Source organism: Notamacropus eugenii, chromosome 4 (assembly GCF_028372415.1).
Source record: "Notamacropus eugenii isolate mMacEug1 chromosome 4, mMacEug1.pri_v2, whole genome shotgun sequence".
Classification (NCBI taxonomy): domain Eukaryota; kingdom Metazoa; phylum Chordata; class Mammalia; order Diprotodontia; family Macropodidae; genus Notamacropus; species Notamacropus eugenii.
The window spans coordinates 445711072-445737631 of NC_092875.1; the positions used below are offsets into that span (position 1 = coordinate 445711072).

The 26560-nt window shown below is 36.7% G+C and overlaps 1 protein-coding gene across 30 annotated transcripts in view; it reads left to right on the plus strand.

The window, feature by feature from the left end:
• Positions 1 to 26560, plus strand: part of ARB2A (ARB2 cotranscriptional regulator A) — a 478053-nt gene that overhangs the window by 252770 nt on the left and 198723 nt on the right. For all 30 annotated transcript variants that reach the window (XM_072606132.1, XM_072606145.1, XM_072606150.1 and 27 more), the window contains one exon: positions 7193 to 7312. In XM_072606132.1, the coding sequence (XP_072462233.1) occupies positions 7193 to 7312 (120 nt within the window). The remainder of the gene's footprint in view (positions 1 to 7192; positions 7313 to 26560) is intronic.

Here is a 26560-nt window from a genome sequence, read left to right on the forward strand (position 1 = left end):
TAGGTTTTCCTCCTTTGTAGAATGAGGAGGTGTGACCTTTAGACCTTTAAGCTTCCTTCCATTTCTAAATCTATGGTCCCATGACAATTTCAGGTTTCCTCACAACCTATGATTCCTCCTGTCCCATTGCCGTTTGGTAAGATCATCTTGTAAGGAATCAGGAAGCAATCGCTCTTCCTGCCTTTATACCTAATGATTCAGTGGTTATACTTTGTTTTAACTATTCTTTATTCTGATAGTCTGAAAAGGAATCTGTTCCCTGTGTTTCACTAGGAGTAATTTGAATCTACAAAATATACAATTAAAAATGAGGAAAAGGATGGCATGGTAATGAATTTCTTGCAGGATGTAACTGGAAATTAGTGACACAATTAAACAGATGCCCTCTGGTCTGGAGCCATGGAATGTCAGCCTCTGATTTCTTTATACATAAATAAGCTTTGCTAATTATTAGGCTACCAGTCTTCCTTTAAACATAGGTAATTCTACAGGGGAAAGTAATCTTGGAATTCCAGCTTTAAAAATGGGCACAGAAAGAAAAATTTAAATTGATTTTAATTTCAGTTTAATTTTTTCTAAGATCAATTAGAAATTTAAAGAGGCACATAAAGTATTGTGGCACTAGTCATTTTATAACTTTCCAGCAACAAGTTAGCAGAAGAAAATCTGTCAAATTTGGCATTGGTTCAAAAAAATATGTGAACCTGTCACTGAAAGCAGTCTCAAAGGGTGGACTGCTTTACAGGAGCTAATTAACCTTAGAAAATAATTACACAAATATGCAAATGTTGTTTAGATAATTCCGTGTGTTATCAGCTCAGGTAGTCCATCATAAATGCAGACCTTGCAATGCCTGTGTGTTAGAATCTGGTAGAGTTGATAAGGCTTTGGTTACTGCATCACTTCTGCCCGCTATTTAACCATTAATGATGACAATCATACATTAGTCAATTCAACCTGTTCTCTGAAGGCATCACAATTGCACTCTTTTAAATCCTCCATGCATTTTGCTATCAGGATGCCCCAATGGCTTGGACTACTTAATATTATTTATATTTTCCTATACCAATTTCAATCTTTAGACTGTGGATTCTACATATTTGTTGTAAGCAAGATGTGAATTTTCCTATGTTGGGATCTATTTTTGTCAAAAGAATTTTTCTGGTAATAATTTAATAATATTAATTTTCTTTTTGTCAGTGTAGGTTCCTCATCCACTGATGCAAACCCCATCCCTTCTTAAGATTTAGTAGATAATTGTTTTCCAAGTCTTAACTATTGCCAAAAAAAAAAAAAAAGATCATTTTCTGGCCAACTTGGAAATGAACTTCTCTGAACTTAAATTAGGCTAGTGCTAACACAACAGACATTCTGTCCATTACTAGGCTTATAGTTCAAGTCTTAAATGCTTATTAACACCATGGCATACACTGTGCTAGCATATACCCTTTGAGAATAGCTATACACCGTAAGGACATCTCCGGCAATCAACCAGCATATATTAAGCACCTACTATGTACCAGGCAATCTCTTAGGTGTACAAATACCAAAGTGAAGTTCATGCTACCCTCCAGTACCTTACCTTCTAATAGGGGGATATAACACTCTTGTAGAATGGTGTCCAGGGAAAGGAGTCACCAGGGCTACAGAAGCATAGAATCATGCATTGTCTTTCCAGTGCCATGGCGGTATTGATTTATATATACATGAATAGTTTAATACATGTATACATCTAGATAAATGCTATATGTATTTTTGTTCTCAGAGCAAGAGATGTGAAATTTAAAATTGTGCTCTACATTGATGAATAATTATAAAACTTCAAACACTTGTTTAAAATATTTAATTGTTGAAGGTGGCAAAATAGAAAAACAATGACTTCTTAGAAGGAAAAACTTAACTAATTCATACTGAAGTGTAAGTAGAATAAAAAAATGGAATAAAAATAGAATCTCCTAGGGAATAGAGCTTTCTGCCTCTTCAGGTTTTTCAGATAGCTGAAGCTTTATTTCAGGTATCGAACCTTATAGTAAAATATTTAGGCATTTTAGATGAGAATCGCTAAACTGTATTACACGTTTCCCTGCCTTCTTAAAATACAGTATACTGAACATAATTTAACAATGCTGGGTCATCATTGTGAACATCAATTATTATACTGTTTTAATATTATAGTATTTTCAGAGATAATTGAGGTATGTAAGAAAGACTCTTTGGCCCTCAATAGGATTTCACCAGACTGTCATTTTTGTGATGTTCTGTTTTTTTATATTAAAAATCTATTGATGTATCTATAACATTTTCTTTATACATAGACACAAATTTTTTAGGAATGTATCTAACCTACAAGTCATGCTGATCTATACTTTAACATAATAGATCCTGCTATTAGTTCTCATCAGTTGGAACCTGTGATTAATAGGCACTGACTATGCTATCAAATTGCTTTATGAGATGGTAACGTGAAAAGAGGGCTGGATTTATTTTTTTTTATGTTTATTTATTTTTAGTTTTCAACATTCACTTCCACAAAATTTTGAGTTCCAGATTTTCTCCCTATCTCTCCCCTCCCCCACCCCCAAAAACCATGCATTCTGATTACTCTTTTCCATAATCTGCCCTCCCTTCCCTTTCCCGTCTTGTCTCTTGTCTTGTAGGGCAAGAAAAATTTCTAAACTCAATTACCTGTATTTCTTATTTTCCAGTTGTATGCACAAGCAATTCTGAACATTTGTTCCTAAAACTTTGAGTCCCAACTTCTCTCCCTTACTCCCTCCCCACCCATCCCCACTGAGAAGGCAAGCAATTCAATACAGGCTATATATGTGTAGTTATGCAAAAGACTTCCATAATAGTCATGTTGTGAAAGACTAGCTATATTTCCCTCCATCCTATCCTGCCTCCCATTTGTTCTATTCTCTCTTTTGAACTTGTCCCTTCCCAAAAGTGTTTACTTCCAGTTACTCCCTTCTCCTATTTCTCCTCCCTTCCATCATCCCCCCACCCCACTTTTCACCTTCTCCCCTACTTTCCTGTAGTGTAAAGATAGATTTTCATAGGAAATTGAGTGTGCATGTTATTCCCTCCTTAAACCAATTGTGATAAGAGTAAGCTTCACTTTTTCCCTCTCACCTCCCCCTTTTTCTCCTGTATTGAAAAAGATTTTTCTTAACTCTTAATTATGAGAGATAATCTGCCCCACTGCATTTCTTTCTCCTCCCAATATATTCCTCTCTCACCCCTTAATTTTATTTTTTTAGATATCATCCCTTCTTATTCAACTCACCCTGTGCTCTGTGTGTGTGTGTGTGTGTGTGTGTGTGTGTGTGTGTAATCCCTCCAACTACACAGATATTGAGAAAAGTCACAAGAGTTACAAATATTATCTTTCCATGTAGGAATGTAAACAGTTCAACTTTAGAAACCCTCTTATGATTTTTCTTTACTGTTTAGCTTTTCATGCTTCTCTTGATTCTTGTGTTTGAAAGTCAAATTTTCTATTCAATTCTGATCTTTTCATCAAGAATGCTTGAAAGTCCTCTATTTCATTGAATTACCATTTTTCCCCCTGAAGTATTATACTCAGTTTTGCTGGGTAGGTGATTCTTGGTTTTAATCCTAGTTTCTTTGACTTCTGGAATATCATATTCCAAGCCCTTCAATCCTTTAATGTAGAAGATGCTAAATCTTGTGTTATCCTGATTGTATATCCACAATACTCAAATTGTTTGTTTCTAGCTGCTTGCAATATTTTCTCCTTAACCTAGGAACTCTAGAATTTGGCTACGATATTCCTAGGTGTTTCTCTTTTTGGATCTCTTTCAGGAGGTGATTGGTGGATCTTTCAATATTTATTTTGCCCTCTGGTTCTAGAATATCAGAGCAGTTTTCTTTGATGATTTAATGAAAGATGATGTCTAGGTTCTTTTTTTGATCATGGCTTTCGGGTAGTCCCATAATTTTTGAATTGTCTCTCCTAGATCTGTTTTCCAGGGCAGTTGTTTTTCCAATGACTTATTTCACATTATCTTCTATTTTTTTCATTCTTTTGATTTTATTTTGTAATTTTTTGGTTTCTCATACAGTCGTTAGCTTCCATTTGCTTCATTCTAATTTTTTAAAGAACTATTTTCTTCAGTGAGCTTTTGAACCTCCGTTTCCATTTGGCTAATTCTGCTTTTTAAAGCATTCTTCTCCTTGTTGGCTTTTTGGACCTCTTTTTCCAATTGAATTAACCTATTTTTAAAGGTGTTATTTTCTTTAGCATTTTTTGGGTCTCCTTTTGCAAGCTGTTGACTTGCTTTTCATGATTTTCTTGCATCACTCTCATTTCTCTTCCCAATTTTTCCTCCACCTCTCTTACTTGATTTTCAAAATCCTTTTTTAGCTCTTCCATGGCCTGAGACCACTGCACATCCACTTTGGAGGTTTTGGGTGCAGAAGCCTTTACCCCTAGGTCTTCCTCTGATGGCATGCATTGCTCCTCATCTGAAATGATGGAAGAAAATACCTCCTCACCAAGAAAGTAACCTTCTATTGTCTTATTCCTTTTCCCTTTTTTGGACATTTTCCCAGCCAGTTACTTGACTTTTGAGTCCTTTGTCAAGAGGAGGGTATACTCCGGGAATCTGTAAGTTCTCAGTTCCTCCAAGGTGGCATCATGTCCTGCTCACTGGTCTGGGAGCAACCAAAAACTTTTCTTCCCAGAATCTACAGGTTGTAGAGTTCCTTCTCCATAGCCGCCTCCAGCTCCACTAAGCCTCATCACCCAGGGCCTGCCTCAGGGCTGAGATTCAGATCAGGTGCTCAATTCCCCTAGGGGCTTTAGGCCCAGGGCTCCAAAAATGGACTGCTGCTGCAGTGGCTGCTGCTGGCAGGGCCAGATTACATTCCCTTCTTATCAAGATGAGAAAGCTTTCTCACTGACCTTTGAAGCTTTCTTTGGCATTTGTGGTTTGAGGGATCTGAGAACCACCACTGCTGCTGCGTATTCCCGCCCACCCCCAGGTCTGTTCTGGTCCTGTTCCTGCTGGTGCCTAGTGGCCAGGGGTGGTCTGGGCTCCATTGGCTCTGCTCAGCTCCATGCCCCATGTGACAGACCTTTCTTGTCGGCTTTCCAGGCTACCTTGTGCTGAAAATTTCTTTCACTCTGTTGTTTGGTGGCTTCTGCTGCTCTAGAGTTTGTTTAGAGTCATTTTTTACAGGTGTTTTATGGGCTGTGGGGGAAGAGCTAAAGTATGTGCATCTTTTTCCTCTGCCATCTTGGCTCTGCCCCTGCTCCCCTCCCCCCCCCCCCCCCCAAGGCTGGATTTAGAATGAGAAGACCTGATTTTCAATCCTAGTTTTGCTACTTAATACCTTTATGACCATGAGTGAGGCATTTAATTTCTCCAAGTCACAGTTTTGTCATTTGTAAAATGAGTCATCCCAGCTAGCAGATCCGTAAGGTCCCTTATGGCTGCAAGATCATAGATTAGAGGTTCTGCTCAAATCTGTAAAAACATTTCAGATTATTTAGAGATATTTAAAGGAATGGTAGCTCTCACATCAGATAAACATGGTCTGCTTAGGTGGGAAGGGGTTCTAATGGGCTGTACTGTTTTTGCCTACTGTTCTTTAACTTCCCAAAATAATTTTTAAATACCTTTTAATGTGTTTTTATTAGTTCATATATTGGGCTTTTATACCAGTAGATAACTTAATATTTGCATTGTGCCTTGTACATGAGGCCTTTCTCACTCCCATCAGCTAATTCCCTTTCCCTGCCAATTACCTTGTATTTTGTATATATGTATATATATTTGTGTGTATGTGTATATAGACACACACACACATATTATTGTCCTTCTAAATAAAATGTAAGCTACTTGTGGACAGGATATGTTTTATTTTTGTGTTCTTTCTTCAGTAAAATGGTAATAATAATATAATGCATCACAGAGGGGTATTAAGTGTTACATAAACCTTCAAGCATTATTTAAATAGGCCTCATATTTCATTTTTAATAACCTTTTTTTTTTGCATTTGAAAAGGCTAATCACCCTGTTTATAGATAGAACACTGCATATGTGCTCTACCGAAAATTCAAAGTTTTTTTTTAAAAAAAAAAAGTATGTCACATCTGCATTCCAAAGGTGGCTGATGCCAAATAAAATACATCCAGGAAATCAGCAGTTCATTTTTTTGGTTAGTTAATTTTAAAGTTAACCAGATAATATTTAGAACAGAATTTCATCATGTTTCATTTCAGTTCTTAGCAGTTTAAAAAAGTTAACTATTAACGAGCTTTTTGCTTTAATATCCAATTTGGTGTGATGATCATAAAATGCAAATGTATATGGAATATATTAAAGTTGAAATTACAGTAGGAAAATCAAACTATAGAAAACTACTGTAGTAAAATAAACATATTTCATGGCATTGAGCTGGGAGAAGGAATGATAAATCCCTAAATTGACATGTATGGACTTCCATTTTTTTTTTATAAAGGAAGTTCCATTTAGAAAATTGTTTAAGAAAAAAATTTATTTGAAAAATAACCACAGTGTAATATATATTAACCATGTAATCTTCAACGAGGTTTTAAAAAAAATCCTCTTTTTTAGATAGCAAAGTAGAAATTTTGCTAAACTTGTAATGTTAAACTGATTTATCATAGAAAAGTTTGAGCAAAAATTAATTATTGCTATGAAATTTCTTTTAAATACTATATGTCAAGAATACCATTTTCTCTTGTCTCATCCCCTGAAATTCTATGTACTTTAAAAGACTGCTACATATTTCCTCACCAATGTAACTTTGATATTTTTTCCAATTTTGTCATGGGGATGGAAAAAATATTCTGTTTTATAAAACAGAGAGACCTTAAATAATCATAGGTCAAAGAGCTTAAAATTAAGAAAATCAAACCTTGTGTAAAATTAAATAATCCTTTTATTTAAATTTTAACATTTGTTCATTTTTTCATTATAGTTTTGAATGTATTAAAACCATCATATTTTATGCCATGTGATGATAAATCAATTACATTTGCTGCAAACACCTGTTATTTTTCTTTTACTAAGAATTTTATTATTCTACAATAATATATTTATACCTTCAAACAAATAATTAGACTAACATAGACTTAATTTTAGAATACTGTCTTAATAATTGGACATCATCTGTAATAATATCCACATTCCCTCTTTAGGACAATGGCTCTCCTGAAGAACATTTAATCTATGTATGGGATCACTTCATAACTCATTCTGCAGCTGAGAACACATTTTTTGTTGCTCACAGCTATGGAGGACTTGCCTTTGTTGAGCTGGTAAGCACATACTCAAATTTCATTCATGATTCCTTGATGTTTTTATTTTTAGAATATTGTCTGTTTCTTTAAAATGTTTTGCAGAATAGAGCCATGTAAAACATTTCAGGTAACTAGTACGTCCTCACATTCTGGAAATTATTTCCTTTGTTAACAGACTTAGAAAACACATTCTAATGACTTTCTTTTAAGTGGATTAGCTGCTTCTTGTCTACGCTACAAAGTTTCTTTGCGTTTTGCAGTATATTTTACGTGTGTATTCTTTAGTACGGATGTCCTCAGAGCCAGCAAGATTTGGATTCGGGTACTGCCTCTGATAGATGCTGAGTGATCCTGGCCAAGTCACTTAACACTTTAGTGCTCCAAGCTACCCTTGAAGATTCTGGAGTTGTCAGTCTGCCTCAGAGGAGGGACCTTCCACACTGTCATTCCCTACAATAATAAACAAAGACAAACGATGTGGTGTTTTAAAATGTACCAGACTCTTTGAATATTGATAAATGTTTAATGATCTGTGTAGACTAATAGAATTTCAGAGTTAACTGGTCATTTCTCTTCAAATTAATCAGAATCTAAAAATATTAAACACATTAAGACAATTGGATCAAATCATCTTTGTTGGAATTTGTTGGTATGGACCCACGAAAAATGGTCATAATAATTTTTGCATTAAAAATAACGTGATTCGTATGGTGTAATCTGTCTTAAAGGTATTATCTACTACATAAAACATTTTATAACATTTCTGAATTATGTCCAGGGTTGCAGTGTTATAAGGGCTAGTTTTATGCTGGATGCGACATAATCTCTTCAGATGTATATATTTAAAGTAATGTCACTATTAAAAACTTTAACAAATGCAACATTAATGTCTATATCAAAGAGCTTTGGTGTAAAAAAAGTGTTACAGTATAGAAGTTGTTGATTAATTTATGAATTTCCTCACAAACATGCACATACGGAAATGTATTTAAAAGTTTAGAATGTATTGGGGCTAAGTTTGAATGAAAGTCGACTTTGTGAATGTTTAATTATTTAGGAAATTAGGTATATTCCAATTTCCTTATCACCTTTCTTAGTGCAATTTCTCATGCTTTAGGAGTAAAAGAGCTGATACCTGGGTATGAGATTGTTATATAACCTTTTTATACAATATTAAACTAAAAGATGACTATAATAATTTTTAAGGTTATTTCCTAAAATTATGGTTTATTTCTAAGCACCTTTTAGTGTCCCAAATCTATACATTATAACAAATTTATTGACATATGCAAAATTTCATTTTTTAAAAAATATCTATTGCACATGCAGTGGTTTTATTACATTAATTGTTTTTTTCAAATGGTTCATGTGATGTTTGATACAAATATTATATTACTTTCCTTTCCTTTTTGTAGACTGGCTGCCAGATTTTAAGTATAAAGCTAAGAACACAATATTCTGCTCAGTTATAGCTAATATATCCACCTGAACCTGCAAAGTTAATGAAACATCCAAATCTAAAAAAAAAAACAAAAAAAAACCTTGAATTCTTTTAAATAGTTTTGTTTGTATTCAAGTTAACCTTAAGATTGAAAAAAAAGCAAAATACTGTGTTAAGTTTATTTCTAAATTTCGTTTATTTGGGACAAATTTTAATAACGAACCTGACAGGCAAGGGCAACAGATGATGAGTGTGTCATTCCTGTTTTTCCTGTCTCTCTCGTCACACTGGTGGATATTTCTCTACTTTTGTTCTACTTTAATATAAAGCACACAGATGTTTCAGAACAAGACTTGACTTTTGACCTTGAGGCTATTAGGGTCAGGGTCCTCAGGGCCTGTGAAATTATCACAAGCTGAGCTAAAGTTTTTCTCCATCACAGGAAGTAACCAGTAAGTAAGAAGTTAAAAAGGAGCTTTGTCAAAGAGACAAGATGGTCTCAGTAAGGGTCAGCTTCTGTAGTCTGCTGTCTCGGCAGGAGGTGCATGCATGGGAGGAAGAATATAATATAACCACTGGCACATCACATAGCTGTCATGCAAAATGAAGGCTGAGAAGTATATTTGATGGAATATGCCTTGTTTATCTTTTAAAAATTTTAATGGTGATCATCCCAGTTTCATCTATGTGTGTTTTAAAGCAGCCTAACTTTGGCATGGGGCTGAAGAAATAGATCCTGGTAATAAATGAATAGAATGTTGTGTTTTGTAAAAGAACGTGCCTCCTAAATAACTCATAATAATTTAAAGAATTTTAAACTAAAAAACTCTTATGTAAAAAATAAAATAATGTGATCTTATTTTCTCACTATCAATAGGAGCAAAGTCTCTGCATTTGGAGCTTTGGAATATATTTTTTATCCTGTGGGTTTGTTTTTTTTTTTTTTGCTTTGTTTTGTTTTTAATGGGTAGAATACTGTAGGAAATTCCTTTACATAGATTCAAATTTTGAGGTTGCATTTGTGGAATAAAATGAGTCTTGAACATTCCAATATAAATGTTCTTGGGGCTTCTTTTAGATATTTGACTTAGTAGCATACCAACAAAATTAGTCCATAAATCGCTAAGATGACTATTAAACCATGCCTTTCTCAAGAAAATAGTGCTATGAAAGATTTTTAAATGTGTAGAATTTTACTCGTGTCTAAAGCTTTTGTGTCTAGATATACACACATTCCTTATGAAATACAATATACATTTATGGTTTAATGTCTGAATATGTGGGAGCTCCCCTATTCCTGCTGCATAAGTGCACATTTCCCTTATATTTCTAGGCTGTGGGCTGCAAACAAAATTATTAAAAGTTACTTAAGCATAGAAGAAGCAGAGTTTCAACATAAATGTAATTAGTAATTTTTTATCACTTGAATTACAGGCACTAATAGACCTGTGGCTAAAACCCATCTGTACATTTCCTAACTAAGATTGCATTTAAGTGTGTATGAATAAATGGTCAAGTAAGAGATGCCTACAAGTGGCTTGTTTTTTAAATAGAGAGCACTAATCATGACCATAGATCTTACTGCTTTTTCCTAATTGCTGCTTTTGAAAACTGAAATGATTCATGAACGTATCTTCCCTCAAGTGTAAAATTTCCCTAAAACAGAGTATGTTGTAGCTCAAGATTTATTTTCAAAAGTAGCATCCTGTTTGTGATGATAAATTATGGGGCTTGTTCAGCTCCAAGCTCATAAAAACTGAGGTAGAAAGTATGCCACTCAATGTTTTTCTTCTCCCCAGGTAGTGACTACTCACATTTCACATTCCTAAATTCAAATTCCTAAAACTTCTAGTGTTGTTAGTGAAAATGACTGTTGATGAGACAGCTCAGGGAGAGCATCCAGTTTTCTCCTCAGTCTAATTAGGTCTTCAAAGGCAAGGAGATGAACTATTAACCAAAGGTAATGATAAAACTTAAGTCACAGTGTACTGAGAAAGATGGCTTAAGGTCCTTTCTAACTCTTGTGTTCATTTCTTAATTGTCTGATAATGTCTAACTATAACCTTTTAATAAAAACAAAACAAAACAACTATCTTGAATCAGTTCAGAAGCCATGAATTTCTGATTTAGGAAATCAGTTTCATGCACAGTAAAAATGTTCACCATATTAGTGCTGTGTTTTTGCCTGAAATGTTCTGCAGTAGAAAGTATTTCTGTCTTGGAGAAATAAATTGTCATAGGAATAAACACAAGCACAACAATTCCCGAATTAGCCAGGGGATGTCTACTGCCTTTACACGTAGTTTTTCCCTTGTATTGGAGGTTGAAAATAGGTGCTCATTTGGCAGAAATTACCTTTCATTAACCAGAAGCCAATATCATTGTTGTACTTTATCTTAGTCTCAGACACTTCTGACGGGGCAGCCCCTTGTTGCTTCCTTGTTTGCTGTTTCTGGGTGCCCAGCCCTCTTCTTAGTGGAGCTGGTCAGTTTGACAAAATCAAATAACCTTAGAAGATTCTCAGTTTGTAGAAATGAATTTAATAGAAAAATTAGGGCCCATATGCCATCTCAAAAGCTCTCTAAGTGAATTAATTAATACCTGATTTTTTTTCTTAGCCCAAATGAGGACCTCCAGATATTATGAAATATACCTGATCCTGCTTTAAATCCTAAACTGGGGGTGTTTTCACAAACAAATGGCCCCAATTCACTTAAAAAATGTGTGAAAACTGCCCCTTTTTCAAGTGCATCTCTATCCACTTTTGATTTTGGTTTCTTCATGCTTGTCAGCACTTGATTGGCACCTCACTTGCATGTGAATCAAGGACTAGAGGGAGCTCTTTTAGTGCCTTTGTTCCGTACCGTGATCCCTGGCCTCCAAGCAGCCTAAGCTGCCCTTCAGTATCAAGATGGAGGACCATTTTCTGCCATAGTTGTGTGAAGATGCATTGCCTCAGTCAACTCTGAGTTAGTTTTTCAAAATTGACTATAATGTGATTTGCATTTCTACTAAAGCAAAAGCCAAAGTTAACTAAAATGGGGAGAGAATGGGAGGGCATTTTTACCTGTACAGGCAGAAGAGAGATGTAGCCTTAAAACAATTAATGTTTAATTGTGGCTACAAAGAACCAAGTGAAGTTAATATTTGGTGAGTATCTGCTTAATATTATTGAAAATAACTAAGCTTAGTAATGTGTATGTGTGTGTATGTGTGTGTACAAATAGTGTGTATTGGTATGCCACTGTGACAGCTAAATGTGATGTCATGTAGCAAATGCATCTATAGTGTTGGGGAGAAGTGATAGAATTAAAGAGAAGTCAAAGAAATCATTGAAGCATTGTAGAATTTGAGCCAATTATTACAACAGTTAATGGAGAAAACACTTTAAAGATCTAGATAATAGAAGTATTTTTTCACATTTTTTTAACCTTAAGAAAATTAGTGATTCACTGTATAAATATAAAGCTATTATATATTAAGCTATCTTGTTCATTATTTGATTTTTGTCTATCTTAATGTCTTCTTTTCCAGTGAGATTTGTCACCTTTAGGGACCTTAGAGAGCATAGAGCCCAACCCACTCAATTTGTACAAATTGAAAAGACTGAGATTCAGCAAGGCTAAGTGACAGTTAGTTAGTCTGTACCAGAGATTCCTAACTTAGGGTCTACGAGCTTGTTTTTAAAAAATATTTTGATAACTGTGTTTCAGTATAATTGGTTTTCTTTGTAATCCTCTGTATCTGATTTCCTACATATTCCAACACTATTCTGAAGAATGGTCCACAGGCTTCACCAGATTGTCAAGATGGTCTATGACACAAGAAAAGAACCCCGGGTCCACCTAATTAGTGGCGTAGCCATGACTCCAACCCAGTTCTTCGGGTTGCATTTCCATTCTTCTTCCACCGCACTGTAGCATCTCTATTTCTTCTTTATGATGTCTAGCACAGTACTTTGCAGGGGTGAGTCTTATTCTTGAACCCTAGACCTATATCACCAGTTCTCACATCTCTGACTAGATTCCTTTATGCTTTTTCAAGTCAAGTAAGTACAAAACAGAATCCATTATTTTTCTTCCAAAATCCTGCCGTTTTTATAAATTCCCTATTTCAATTGAGGATCCCATATCTTTTCTCTCTGTTTAGTAATAACCTTGAGGGTCATCCTAAAATTTTCATTCTTTTTCTTGTCAAGTCTACTTCCACAAGATATTTTACAACTTGGTCCCTCCTTTCCTTCCTTTAATACTTTACTCCCCTTCTGCCATTCTGGAACCAGCTAGTCTGGAGCCTTCTTATTTCTTGCGTTCTCATACACACATACACACACATGCACATACGTGAGACACTCAGGCTTATATTTCTATGCCTTGGCACTGGCTGTCCCCCTGCTGGAATGCACTCACATCTTCCACATGTCTACTTCTTGTAATCCCTTTTTTTAATCAACCAGTCAACATTTATTAAGCTCCTACTATGGGCCATATGTTGTGCTAAGCTCTGGAAGTAACAAAAAGAGGCAGAAGGCAGTCAGTCCCTGCCCTCAAGGAGATTACAGTTCAATGCAGGAGACCACATGCAAGCAAATACAGACAAACCAAGCTACATACAGAATAAATAAGAAGTAATTAAAAGACTGAAGGCTCTGGAATTAAGAGAGGTTGAGAAAAGCTTCCTGTAGAAGGTAAGATTTTAGTTGGAACTTAAAGCCAGGGAGATTAGGCTTTGGGGGAGCATTCCCAGCCATGGGAGACAGCCAGAGAGAAAGTACCACCTCCTCCATGAAATCTTTCCTGATATCTCTTCCCTCCCCTCAGCTGCTGCTGCTCCCAGGCCCCAAACTACCCTGTATTCATTTTGTATATTCTGTATGTATTTTTATGTGGATCCATTGACCCCTTCATTAAAATGTAATCTCAAGGAAAGGGGCTATATTTTCACTTATTTCTGTATCCCAGCAGCTAGCAAAGTGCCTGGCCCATAGTAAGCCCTTAGTGAATGCTGACTTATTGATTGAAGTACCCTGTTGATTGATGTCCCTAGTTCTGAATCTCTCCTCTCTTATCCACTCTCCACACAGCTGCCACAATGATAGTCCTAAAGCACAGGTTACTCACTCCGCAGCTCAAAAAACCTGCAATGACTCCCTCTTGCCTCTAGGAAAGGAAACAAACTTCTCTGACTTTCAAATGTCTTCACAGTCTGGTTCTAGCCTCTCTTTGCAGGTTTATTCTACCTTATAGGCCAGTTCCTTTGTGTTCTCTATACACAATACTGTATAATACTGTACTTCTGTGCCTTGGCGCAGGTCACTTCTCATGGTCACCTAAGCTACCTACATTCCCTTCTTACCTTGCTTCACAGAGTACCTAGTTTCTTTCAGATCTTAGCTTAAGTGTCACCTCTTAACAATTCAGAACTGTGCCCAAAGGGCTATAATACTGTGCATGCCCTTTGACCCAGCAATACCACTACTAGGTCTGTATCCCAAAGACATCAAAGAAAAGGGAAAAGGACCTGTTTGTACAAAAACATTCATAGCAGCTCTTTTTGTGGTGGCCATTCTCACCTTTGCAAGCAGCCCTAGACCCCACTGGACTCAGTAAAACAATGTGACATCCCTAGGGACAAGAAAAGTGGGTTATCATGTACACAGTGAATATATGAAACCAATTAATAGTAACTCTCTGAAGACAGAAGACCTTTTGCACAGTGTTTGTACATAATGGATCCTAAGTAAATGTTGACATTGATTTAATGATAATGTCACTTAGAAGTAATTCTAGAAAGATCAGAATAAAAACAGATAAAGCTACCTAATGAATGAACACGTACACGACAAGCTTATACAACAGATGTATTCCTAAAAAGTAGAAATTTAATTTTAGAACTCAGATTTTAAATATGTAGGAAAACCTTATAACCTAAAGGAATCCTACTAAATTCCTTTTGAAATCTAAATCATGCCCCAGCTGTCTTTTGTTTCTCTCCTTCATTTTCCACATCCCCCAATTAGTCACCAAAGTCTTATTGAGTCTTCCTTTGAAATGTCTCTCATTTCTGTCCATTCCTCTCCATTCCTTCTTCTGTTAATTCAGTCCAGGCATTATCATTTTATGCCTAGATTACAATAACAGCTTCCTAACTAATCTTTTTGTGTCCAGTCTCTTCTTTGTAATGGTTCAGGTTTCAGTCAGTTCTAGCCAGACCCATTCCCTTACTGCCCTCCTCATGCTTATCATGCTCATTGCTGATGCAGATCTTTCTACCTGGTGTATCCTTACTGTCTCCTTTTCATCCAACAAAATCCTTCCTATCCTTCAAAGCCCTAAGCCAAGTTTCACGTCTCTCAACAATTCAATTCATCGGCCATTTATCAGGTGCCAACTTTATGCAAAGCTGTTTGGGGTTGGCAAGAGAGTATGTTGCATGACAGCACGCAGGCACTGTACTCACCCTTGCCAAGGTATATAGGAGATCAGTCCCTCTCTCTCTGTAGTCTGTACTTCAGTAAAACATCTTGCTCCCCTTCAGAACAGAAATAAAAATAGTGCTTATCCACGTGTGCCCTTGGTTTTATTTTATTCAGCAATTTATCAAGGATTCCTGCTTCACATCTGACCAGTCCTTAATTAGAGTGAGATGGGGCTGTCTTTGACCCCACAGTGCATGCTTTTCCATTTCTTCCCAGAGGGTACATCTCTTTTAGTCCTTTGTAGTCCCATACTGACTGAAAGCATGAAACATCTATGGGAAAGGATGGTGTGTAGAGTGGTTTAGTCTTTGTTCCTTTATACTTTAGGGAGCCCTGCTTCAGAGGTACTGTCTCTGGCTCCCCACTTCTCAGTCTCCATTTTGGCCCTTCTGGCATTTTAATTGATGGGGAGACATGGTGCTGATTCTTATCTCTGGTTCTAAATCTTTCCATTGAAGATCTTGGATATCTTAATTAGTTGGGGATATAGCAGTGTTCTGAGGCATTGATTTTTAGAGACCAGAGATCAGTCTCTTCTGCCTGTTCTCCCAAAATATAGCTGCAGTAATTTCCAAAGTGAATCCTTGTGATAAATCTGTGGCCTTTGTCAGTAGTATGAAAGCCCAACTTGCACCACAACTCAATATACATGTAAATGTTATCCCAATTTGAAAAAGAGGAAGAGTATGGAATCTGCAAACAATAGGCTAGTGAGCTTGACCTCTTTTCCTGGCAAAATTCTACAATATGTTATTAATGAGATGATTAGTAAACATCTACAAAAGGAAGCACTGATCACAAAGAACCAGCATGACTTCATCAGTAATAGATTATGCCAGACTAATGTTGTCCCCAGCTTTTTTTTTTTTTTTTGACAGGGTTCCTAACCTGGTAGAGTAGGAAATGCAATAGATATAGTTTACCTATACTTTTGCTAAAGCAAAAGTGTATGATTGAATATCTCGTGCTTTGCTTTTGGAAAAGGTCAAGAGATATAGTTTAGGGGATAGAACAGTTCAGTGGATTTGGAATTGGTTGAATAGTCAGATTCAAAGAGTAGTCCTTAGTGGTTCAATGCCAAGTTGAAAAGAGTTCTATAGTGGAGTGCCATAGGGATCTGTGTTTTATCCCATGCTGTTTAACATTTTTATCAGTGCCTTGGATAAAGGCATTTACTGCATCCTTGTCAAATTTGAAGATAATGCAAAGCCAGAAGGGTTAGCTGGCACATTCAGTGTAGTGTCAGGATTCAAAGAGATCTTACCAGGCTGGAATATTGAACTGAATCTAATAGGATAAAATTTAAAAGGGATACAGTTAAAGTCTTCCCCTTGGGTTCAGGAAACCAACTTCACAACTCTAAGATGGAAAGACTTTATTACACACTAGTTTTTATTTAAAAAAAAAATGTGGATTTTGTAGACTAAAGCTCAATGTTACACAGGAATGTGATAGAGCACCCTCTTCTTCCCCCAAAAAAGCTAACGTGATCTTGATCTTTATTAAAAGTCATAGTTTCGGGGTGGGACAATGATGTTCCCTGCTTTTTGTACCCTGGTCAGACAATATCTAAAGTATTGTTTTTGACTCAGAGCGCCACACTTTAGGAAGGACAGTGACATTGGGAACCTAGAGGAGTGAGAGGGCCTCTGAGTCCTGATTCTATGCAGATGTGTTTAAGGGAACTAGAGATATTGGATCTAGAAAAGTGAAGGCTCAGTGCATCCATGGTTTCTGTCTTCAAGACCATCTGCAGTTGTCATCTGGAAGAGGGTTTAAACTTATACTTTTTGACCCTATGGCATTTGGTGAGGGTTTACTTTCTAACAATGTGTCATCCAGAAGTCGAATGGGCAATCTCTGTAGGGAAGTAGTGGGTTTCCATTCACTGTGGAGGAGGGGGTAAAGTCTTTAAACAAAGGCTGTAGAAACATTTGTTGGGAATGTTGTAAAGATTCTTTTTCAGGTATGGGCTGGTTTCTAGGGTTTACATCAGCACCTCGTTTTACTTCTAGGAAGAAAGGGATTGCATACATTAAATTATTTTGAATTGGTAGGTAAGTTATTCTTTAACACAGCAAAAATACACATAGTTTCTGTGGTGGATTCTATCTGATAATTCAGAAACAGCTGGAAGTCTCCCAGTATACATATTCTCTAAAGCAAGCTATGTGAATTTTTGCATCACAAAGGAAACTTCCTTCTTGAAGTTACAATTGCTAAATTATAAATCTGTTTTTATCTATCCTATGAGGTAAGTCAAGGCAACTACAAACCAAATGGTCCAAAACACTGAAATAGAGTTGCTTAGTTAGGGACACAAATAAATTACTTTGTTTCAGTAGATCTATGATCTCATCAGTGTAGTTATTCTTTCTCATAGTACAGATCGTACTGTCTCCACACTTTCTGAATCTATACAGTTTTTGTCTAGGTCTTCCCATTAAATCCTTTAATCAGCAGACATTCATTAAGCATTGCTATAAATTCTCCATGTAGGGTCCACTCAGCTGAGGCAAGGTCCTTAGATATATTTTGATATTGTATGGATACCCAAGGAGCACAGTTATCATAAGATCACAGATTTAGAGATGAAAGGAACCTTAGGGATCTGTCTAATTCAGCCAACATTCTCATTTTGCTGAGGAGAAGACTAAGGCTCTGTCCTTCATTCTTCCTACGTGACTGGTTCACACAAATAACTAATATGAAATAAAATATAAGTGTGCAACAGAGAGACAAAATGTTCTGCAAGTCCACAGAGGGAGAAATCATCACCAACTGAAAATATCTCTCAGAAGACTTTGAGTAGAAAAGCCGCATTTTATCCAAGACTTGAAGGAAATGAATCACTTAAAGAGACATAGATGCATTGAAAGCATTGAGAAGGGTATATGTAGACAGAGAAGACTCTTTTCTTCTCTCATTTCTTAAGAACAATCTCTCTCTCCCTCTTTATCTCTCTTCCTCCCCCTTCTGTCCCTTCTTCCTTTGCTTTCTTCCCCCTCTTACTTTGCCTCTCTCCCCCCATTCCTCTCTCTCAGTAGCCACTAACTGACTTTCTAATAATTTCATATTTCAGAAAAATTAATTCCTACCATTAAGAAAGCGTTGGTTTGGGAAATGGAAATGGCAAGAATTCCAGAAAGAAGTATCCATATCATTCTAAAGTTTATACCTGAGCTAAGGAGGTGAATGACGAGCAGTTTCTGCCAGGTTCCCTTGATCTTAGGAACATGGATTTCAAGGCATTCGAAGAAAAGATAGGTAAGGGCCCATGATCTCCTTAAAAGGTAATTCAACTCAAAACAGATTTGTGTCTTTTCAAAGCAAACTGATGACACAAACAAATTATTTAAATGACAAATAAAAGGGAAGATAACCAAAGATGCTTTTAGAAGAGCTTCTTGCTCCACCAGGAACTCTTCAGCAATCTTAGGTTTTTGAAGGGCCACATACAGAAGATAGGAGTTAAGATAGTAACTGAGGAAGAACACAGAAGAATGGTGTGACCTTAAAGAAAAGTGTCAAGTAGGCTACAGCTGCCTAGGAACCCAGGAGGGCGAGAGGTGAACAGCAGCAAGTGTTTTGTTTTAGCCATGTTGAGGGCAGGACAAAGAACAAAGAAGGGCTAGAACTGCTTCTTGGCAACAGCAGGTTCCCACTCTTGCCGTCGTAGTTCAGGCTCTTCCATTTGTTTCAATTCTTGCAATAGCCTTTTAACAGATTTTTTTTTTTCATCTCCATCTCTTAGAGTTCCTAGCTTTTGTAAAGGCTCAGTTCAGGTTCCATCTCCTACAGGAATTCTTTCCTAATCTTCTTTCAAATTATCTTATATATTCTTGCCTGATTCTGCGTTCTTTTCCCCAGTAGAATGTAAACTCCCTGAAGACAAGGACTTTTGTCTTTGTTGTCTTAGACTTAAACACCAAGTCTTGCTCTGAGTAGAGACACCTAATAAATGATTGTTAAATTGGATTATCAACGTTCTATAAATATCATTGTCAACAGTTCCCTCTCACTGTTGAAGGGAATTGAACTACCTGAATTACCATTTTCTGTCCGTGTTCTTTCTTAAGGACAGTGATGTTCGGATAGGGAAGGTTAGAACACAAATGACTAAGAGGGAATTGAAAACCAAGATAAGTTTGATGATAGTAAGAAAACATCTGACTTCATCCGAAGGTTCAAATTATCTTGCCCTCAGAAATTCCTCCCAGGGTGCTAAATCAATTTGCCAGAAATATACATTAAGGTCATTGGGTTATAGTTAGAAGGATCCATCTTATTCCCTTTTTGAAAAGTGTGAGGACACTTATTCTAGAGATTTCAGTTCAATGAGCCTTTGTTAAGCTCCTGTTATGAATACTCTAGTAGGTATAAGGATATAAAGAAAACAAAGTCCTTACTCACTGAAAGAGTTTACACTCTGCTGGGGGCTACAACATATAAACACATAAAGTCAATACAATATAACTTGAGGAGGAAGAAAGCATTAAGAAAATGGAAAAGAGAACATGTTATATAATGGAACGTTTTAGAAAGGGAAAAGAGGAGAAATCTTAGCCTTATGTAGCTTCTTGGCAAAATTTTAAATGGATATTAAAGGGATGGTTTGTGAGCATTTAGAAATGGGAGCAGTGATCACTACAATGACTGGGTTCATTAGCAACATTATTCCAGAATTACAGTGGTTTTTTTTGTTTATTGACTAGGTCAGTGAAATATGATACACACCATGCTTTCATTTCACAATGTTTTGCAAACAGCACATACTTAATTGATGAATGAAAATTTTACTAAGAAATATCACAACCTGTCATCCTATCCTTGCGGATTAACTGTAGAGTTGTAAACTAGACAACAAAACTGTCAGGCAAATTTATGGCTGATGGACTGGTACCATGGAGAGAATGCTGGATTTGTACTTAAAGGACCTGGATATGAATCCTGGCTCCACTTGGATAATCTTTGGCGAATTGTTTAACTTTTACAAAATGTGGAGGTTAGACTAAATATCAGCTTGTGAATGAGAATTAGTAGATTCATGTTAACCTGAAGAGGTCCCTAGTGCAATGCCCCAAGGCTCTGTTCTTGCCTTTGTTCTCATCAACATTATTTATCAGTGAATTAATTGAATTTAGGTAAAAATGGCATATATATCAAATTTACAAGTGACCCAAGACAGGGAGCAATGGTGGATATTTGGGATTATGGGATAAGGGCTTGACAGTCCAGGACAACGAGGCATGTGTAAGGCAAAATTCACCTGCACTTAGGTGAAGAAATAAATTGTAGCAAATTTAGGATAGAGGAGATGTGGCCTGAAATCCATTCCTCATATCCCTTGTTGTAGAAATTAGAGAGATTGACTTTGGTTCAGGAAACCTTCCTAATAATTAGAATTATCCAGAAGTGTAATAGACTGCCTCAATAGTTAGTAGGGTTTTTTGGCTCTGGAGGTTTTTAAGGGAAGCATGGATTTCCATTAGTTGAGAATGCTATAGAAACAGGTGGTACAGTCAATGGAGGCTGGGCCTCCAGTCAGGAAGGCCGCAGTGCAGGTTTAACCTCAGACACTTAGTAGCTCTGTGGCCCTGGACAACTCATTTAGCCTCTGTCTACCTCAGTTTTCTCAACTATAAGAGGAAGATAATGATATGTAACACTTAACCTCCCAGGGTTGTTTTGAGAAGCAAATAAGATAATAATTGTAAAGTATGTAGCACAGTGCCAGGCACATAGTAAGTATTTCCTTCCCTTTGTAGGGAATGTTCTTTCTTCATGTAGAGGTTAAACTAGATCAGGGATTCTTGAAGGTGTGATCTGGGGGGTCCTCGAGACCCTTTCATGTGATCCATGATGTCAAAACTATTTTCATAATAATTATGACATTTTCATTTCTGATATCAAGATTTTATATAAGTAGCTATATACATATATATATCCCACATAAAGAAAAGCTATTTGGGGTCCTCAGCAATTTTTAAGCATGTAAAGTGGTTCTATGCACAAAAAGTGTGAAAACCAGGGAACTTGATGAGATGTTCATTCTTTTACAACTATGGAATACTACAGTGCTTTGAAATTGAGTGATACATTCAGGGAATAGCAAGTGGCACATAGTTTGGTTTGAATGTGAATGATGAGTGTGAATGAGTTATGCAGAATAGTGCAAGATCAACCTGGACGACAGACTGTAGCCAGATTGTAGAAAACCTTGAGTGACAGGGAGAGGAGTTTTGTCTTTCATTGCTAGGTGATGGGATACTATGGGACATGAGATCCTAGTTGTACCTTTTCTTTTTGAATCTTCTAAGTACTCTAGGGTATGTCTTCATCCAAGGTATAGAGAGATATTCTATAACATAGAATTTAACAATTGATTATATAGTTTTTATGTTGCTTTCATTTTTTACATAAAAGACCACTCTAAAAGACCCAACTAGATTAAAATGGCAAGACCCACCCTATTATATCTAAATAATAGGCAGTCAATAAATATTTTTAACTGATTGATTAAATTGATACAGATGTCCATTTATTTTGTGTCGGGATTGTAGATCAGGTAGCAGTGGGTCAGGCCAGACTTGGAAAGACTAACTGGGAGTCTAGGCAGCAGGATACAATTTGGAATAGTAAAAATCCTGTCTTGTTTGAGGTCAAAGGATATATGGGCTTTGCCATTTGCTGCCTGTGTGCAAGTTTGGGAAACAAATCAATCACTCAATTAGCAAGTGTTTATTAAGCACCTGCTGTGTGAGAGGCACTGTGCCTCTCATACACTAGGGATACAAGTACCAAGAATGAAACAATCCTGACTCTCCCAGGCACGTGCATAAGAATATACAGGAGGAATATAAAGTGGGTAGATGCAAATCAGTGCAAAGTAGTTAAACAGGAGAAAGTTTCCGACAGGAAGTTTCAGACCTGGGGCACTCCTGAAGAAGATAGTGCCCAGGTGGCTGGATCTTAAAGGAAGAGAAGGTGTCTGTGAGTAAGAAAGGGAGGGCGCTCTTCCTGGCATGAAAGACAGCTGGAGATAGAGGGTCATGTATAAGGAAGGTGAGAAGGCCAGCTTCACTGGATCACAGAACATGGGCAAGGAAGTTTATGTCCAACAAGTTTGGAAAGTTAGGTTGTGAATCGGTTGTAGGGTACTTTAACAAGCTAAACAGAGTGGTTTATATTTTATTCTAGAGACTGTAGGAAGTCAAGGGAGTTGATTGAGTAGAGGGTGGTCATGTGGTCAGATCTTTGATTAAGGAAGCAGCAGGTAGGATGGACAGAAACAGAGAGAAGCTCAGTTTCCTCAGCTTTTAAATGAGATTAGACTAGAAGATATTTCATACTCCTTTCAGCTTAAAAAAAAAATAATCCTCTGACCTTCTGTGTGGAATTGTGGTGTAGTGTTGAACTATGGAAGCAAAATAATAGGGTTGTCATTGGAGAATTTGAATATGAAAAATGAGATCAATCTAGGAGAGGAAAGAACATATGAAACATCAGTAATTGTAATTACCCAGTGATACAAACTAAGTGTATTCCAGAAAGAGTGGGCCGTTGATGGAGGCATGAGTAGGTAGATAGTCTGTCTGTGAGCAGCTATGGAGGAACTCATCTGACGGAGTATAGAGTTCAGAAATAGGAAATCTAGTTCCTAGGGGTACTGGAATACAAAGCATGGACTCAGTGATAAAATAACAAAGCAACCATCTAGCTCCTAGGAAAATTGGAGAGAAGAAACAAGGTTACGGGGGAATGGATAAAGCAATGAACGTCTGTAAAATGCCTATTAAGTTCCAAGTACTGCTCTTAGAATAACACTGCAAAAATGGCAATCCTTGCCCTCAAGAAGCTTACGTTTTATAAGTAGAGATTAGACATAGCCTTTATGTTAAGAGATAAGTCTAGGACTCTGACATAGTGTAAAAAGGCAGGAAACCATCTGCTAAAGAACAGTAGTACCTGGGTCAGAGTAGGACTAGTGACAAAAGGCATTCTGATGAGAAGAACCCTGTATTTCCCCTGCCGAAGGCTAAAATGGGTTTCAGAGATAGACTTGAGACTAACTTTAGAGCTGAGAAATGATTTAGCTACTACTGTAGCAAAATGGCCATGGGGTGTGGTGAGTGCAGCAGCAGGGAGGCTTTCTGATCACTGAAAGGCATATGGTTGAACTCTACCTACCATACCTAGTCTTGGGCTGCAGTAAGATAGGGCAGACCAAGAGAGGCTGGAATCAGTAATCTGGCTAGCAGGAAGAGTCTTTTAAATACCAAGTTTTAGTACAATTTTTAGTACAAGGGGTCATGACCAGTACTTCAGCTACTCTAATAAGGGGTGTAAAAGAGCCCTAAGGGCAGAGAATAGGACTTCAAGACTGAGGAGATCATCAAGATAGGCTTGAGAGAAAAATAGAATGGCTTCCAAGTCAGTAGGCTTCCTTTGACATCTTAGAGTTTGGTGTAGGTGAAAAGAGGACCAGGAATATACTATAAATTTGTTCACTTTGACAATATTTGAACTCTTTCCTCAGACAGTAATGATGGAAAAAACTTATTAGAAGGAATTGGATAAAGAAATAAAAACAATTTATAGTCATATGGAAAAATACTCTCAATCATTATTGATTAGAGAAATTCAAATTAAAACAATCTTGAGGTATAATTTTGCACCTATCAGATTGGCTAAAATGTTTGAAGGGGAAAGCAACAACTATTGGAGGAGATGTGGAAAAATTGGGGTGTCTATTCATTGTTGTTGGAAATGTGAACTGATCCAACCATTTTGAAGAGCAATCTGAAATTATGCCCAGAGTTATTAAACTGCCCATGACCTTTGACCCTGAGCAATACCACTGCTAGATCTATTTCCAAAGATGATTAGGGAAAAAGGAAAAGAGCTATGTGTTCTAAAATATTTATAACAACTCTCTTTGTGGCGGCAAAGAACTGGAAATCATAGGGATCCCTATCAGTTGGGGAATGGCTCCACAGTTTGTGGTATATGATGGTGATGGAATACTACTGTGCTGTAAAAAATGATGAGCTTGGTGATCTTAGAAAAACATGGAGAGACTTGCACAAAATAATGAAGAGTGAAATAAGCAGAACCAAGAGAACATTGTATGTAGTAACAGCAATGTTGTTTTAAGAATAATTTTAAGTGAATAACTCATTTTGACTATTATAAATACCCAAATTATGCAAGGACTTGTGAAGGAAGACACTATCTACATCAAGGGAACTGACAAATAGAAGTATGTATAGAATGATTTAACGTGTGTGTGTGTGTGTGTGTGTGTGTGTGTGTGTGTGATATGCTAGCCATCTTTAGGACTAGGGAAGGGAAGAAAAAAAGAAAGTTATGTGATTATATATACATATATATATAATGTATATATAGGATAACAAGTTGTACATAATAGATTTGCAGTTTCATGTGTAATCATTTTTTTTATTGTACTGTGTTTTGGAAATGCTTGGTTTACTCCATAAGTTAAAAATTAAACAAATAATAATTTTAAAAAAGAAGGAATTCTTGTGGCTACTGAATAACCTGTTTTACCATATTTTATGGTCACAGCCCAATTCAGAGCATTAGCAGTCAAAATGATCTGCTTATTGACTGTGTTGGTAGAGCATGAGTTCTTAGGTTTAGCAGTTATTTTTTGGGCTGTTTGTCTCAGGGGACTTCAAAGTTGATCAAATATTCAACAAGTATTTATTTAATAGTACTTGGGAGAATGCAGAAGATGTATAGCAAAACATGTCTAATGCTTCAGAGAATATCAAAGAAGTATAAGAAATATTTTCCACCTGCTCATTGTCTAGTCATAAAGATTAGGCATACACTTCTGAAAAGCAACAGTACAAGACAATTTTACCTGTGCTGATTATTTAACTCCTAAATTTTGTGATAGCGGGAATTAGAGAATGACACTGTCTACAAAAGAAGTCAAGAAAAAAAATCCTCAGAAGGCTCTGTGGTGGAGCTGGAGCTTAACCTGGGCATTCAAGGATTCGTTAGTTCAGCAACACAGCCCTCTCTCAAAACAAAGTCAAGTGCAAGTTATGTCATCATTTCTCTGATGGCGTGGTCTTCTTCAGCAATGAAGGATGAACACACAGAGCTGGGATCAAATGCTGCCTTGGACCTTGGATCTGGGAAAGTTACTTATAACCTCTCTGTGCCTCAGTTTCCCCGTCCATAAAATGAGAGGGTTAGACGTCCTCTAAAGTCGCTTATAGCTCTAAATCTGGGTCCTAATGATCCTTAAAACCTCCGAACCACAAAATGAGGTGAAAAGATACATAAACTAGAAGGATCCTATTGGCAATGTTGTAGCCATTTTTAATATAGCTATGAATTGATCCAGCCATTCTGGAAAGTAATTTGGAACTATGCCCAAAGTTACTAACCAGTGTGTACCCACTGACTCAGAAATACCTGTGGGCCTATAATCCCAAAGAGATCAAAGAAAGAGGGGAAGGATCCATACTTAAAAAAATATTTATAGCAGCTCTTTTTGTGATGACAAATGCATGCCCCTCAATTAGTAAATGACTGAACCAATCATGGCCTGTGAACATAATGGAATACTGTTTGGAGAATAAGAGAGTGAAGGGCATGATTTCAGAGAAGCTTTGAATACTTGTGTGAACTGATGCAGAATGAAGTGAGCAGCTACACCATAGCATTGTGAAAATGGAAACCTGACGAGTTTGAAGAAATGTGATCAGTATAATGACCAATAATAATTCCAGAAGCGCAACGATAAGCAGTGCTGCCTATCCCTTGAGAGAGTGGTGTTAGATCAGATAGGCAGAAGGAGACACAAGTTTTCAAATATAGCCAATGTGGGCATTTATTTTGCTTGATTATGTACATTTATCAAAAAGGTTTTTTATTCCCTCCTCTTTAGGGCAGGGAAGGAGGGAGAGAAAATAAGTGTTTGTTAATTGAAAAGAATAAAATTTATAATTAAAAAATAACAACATAATATACCTGCCTACTAGGAGTTTGGGGGTGGGTAGGATTTGTAATTAAATTTAGTTGAATTTAGAAGAGAAAGAGGAGAGAAGATAAGTAGCTGTTGGAAGACAGGCTTGTCTGAAGAAGTTTTGAGATGGAAAATAGTAGGAAATAAGGTGAAAATAGAATGATGGTCAGATTGTGGAGCCTGGAGAACCAAGCAAAGAAGTTAGAACAGTCAGTGATCTTACCTCAGCCTTCAAGACAACATAGTTTCAAACTCTTTCCATAGGGTAGGTTAATGATTTGAGCTTGTGCTGAATTTCAGTGATTCAGTAATTGGTGAAACCTCCTAAATTCTGGTTTGCAC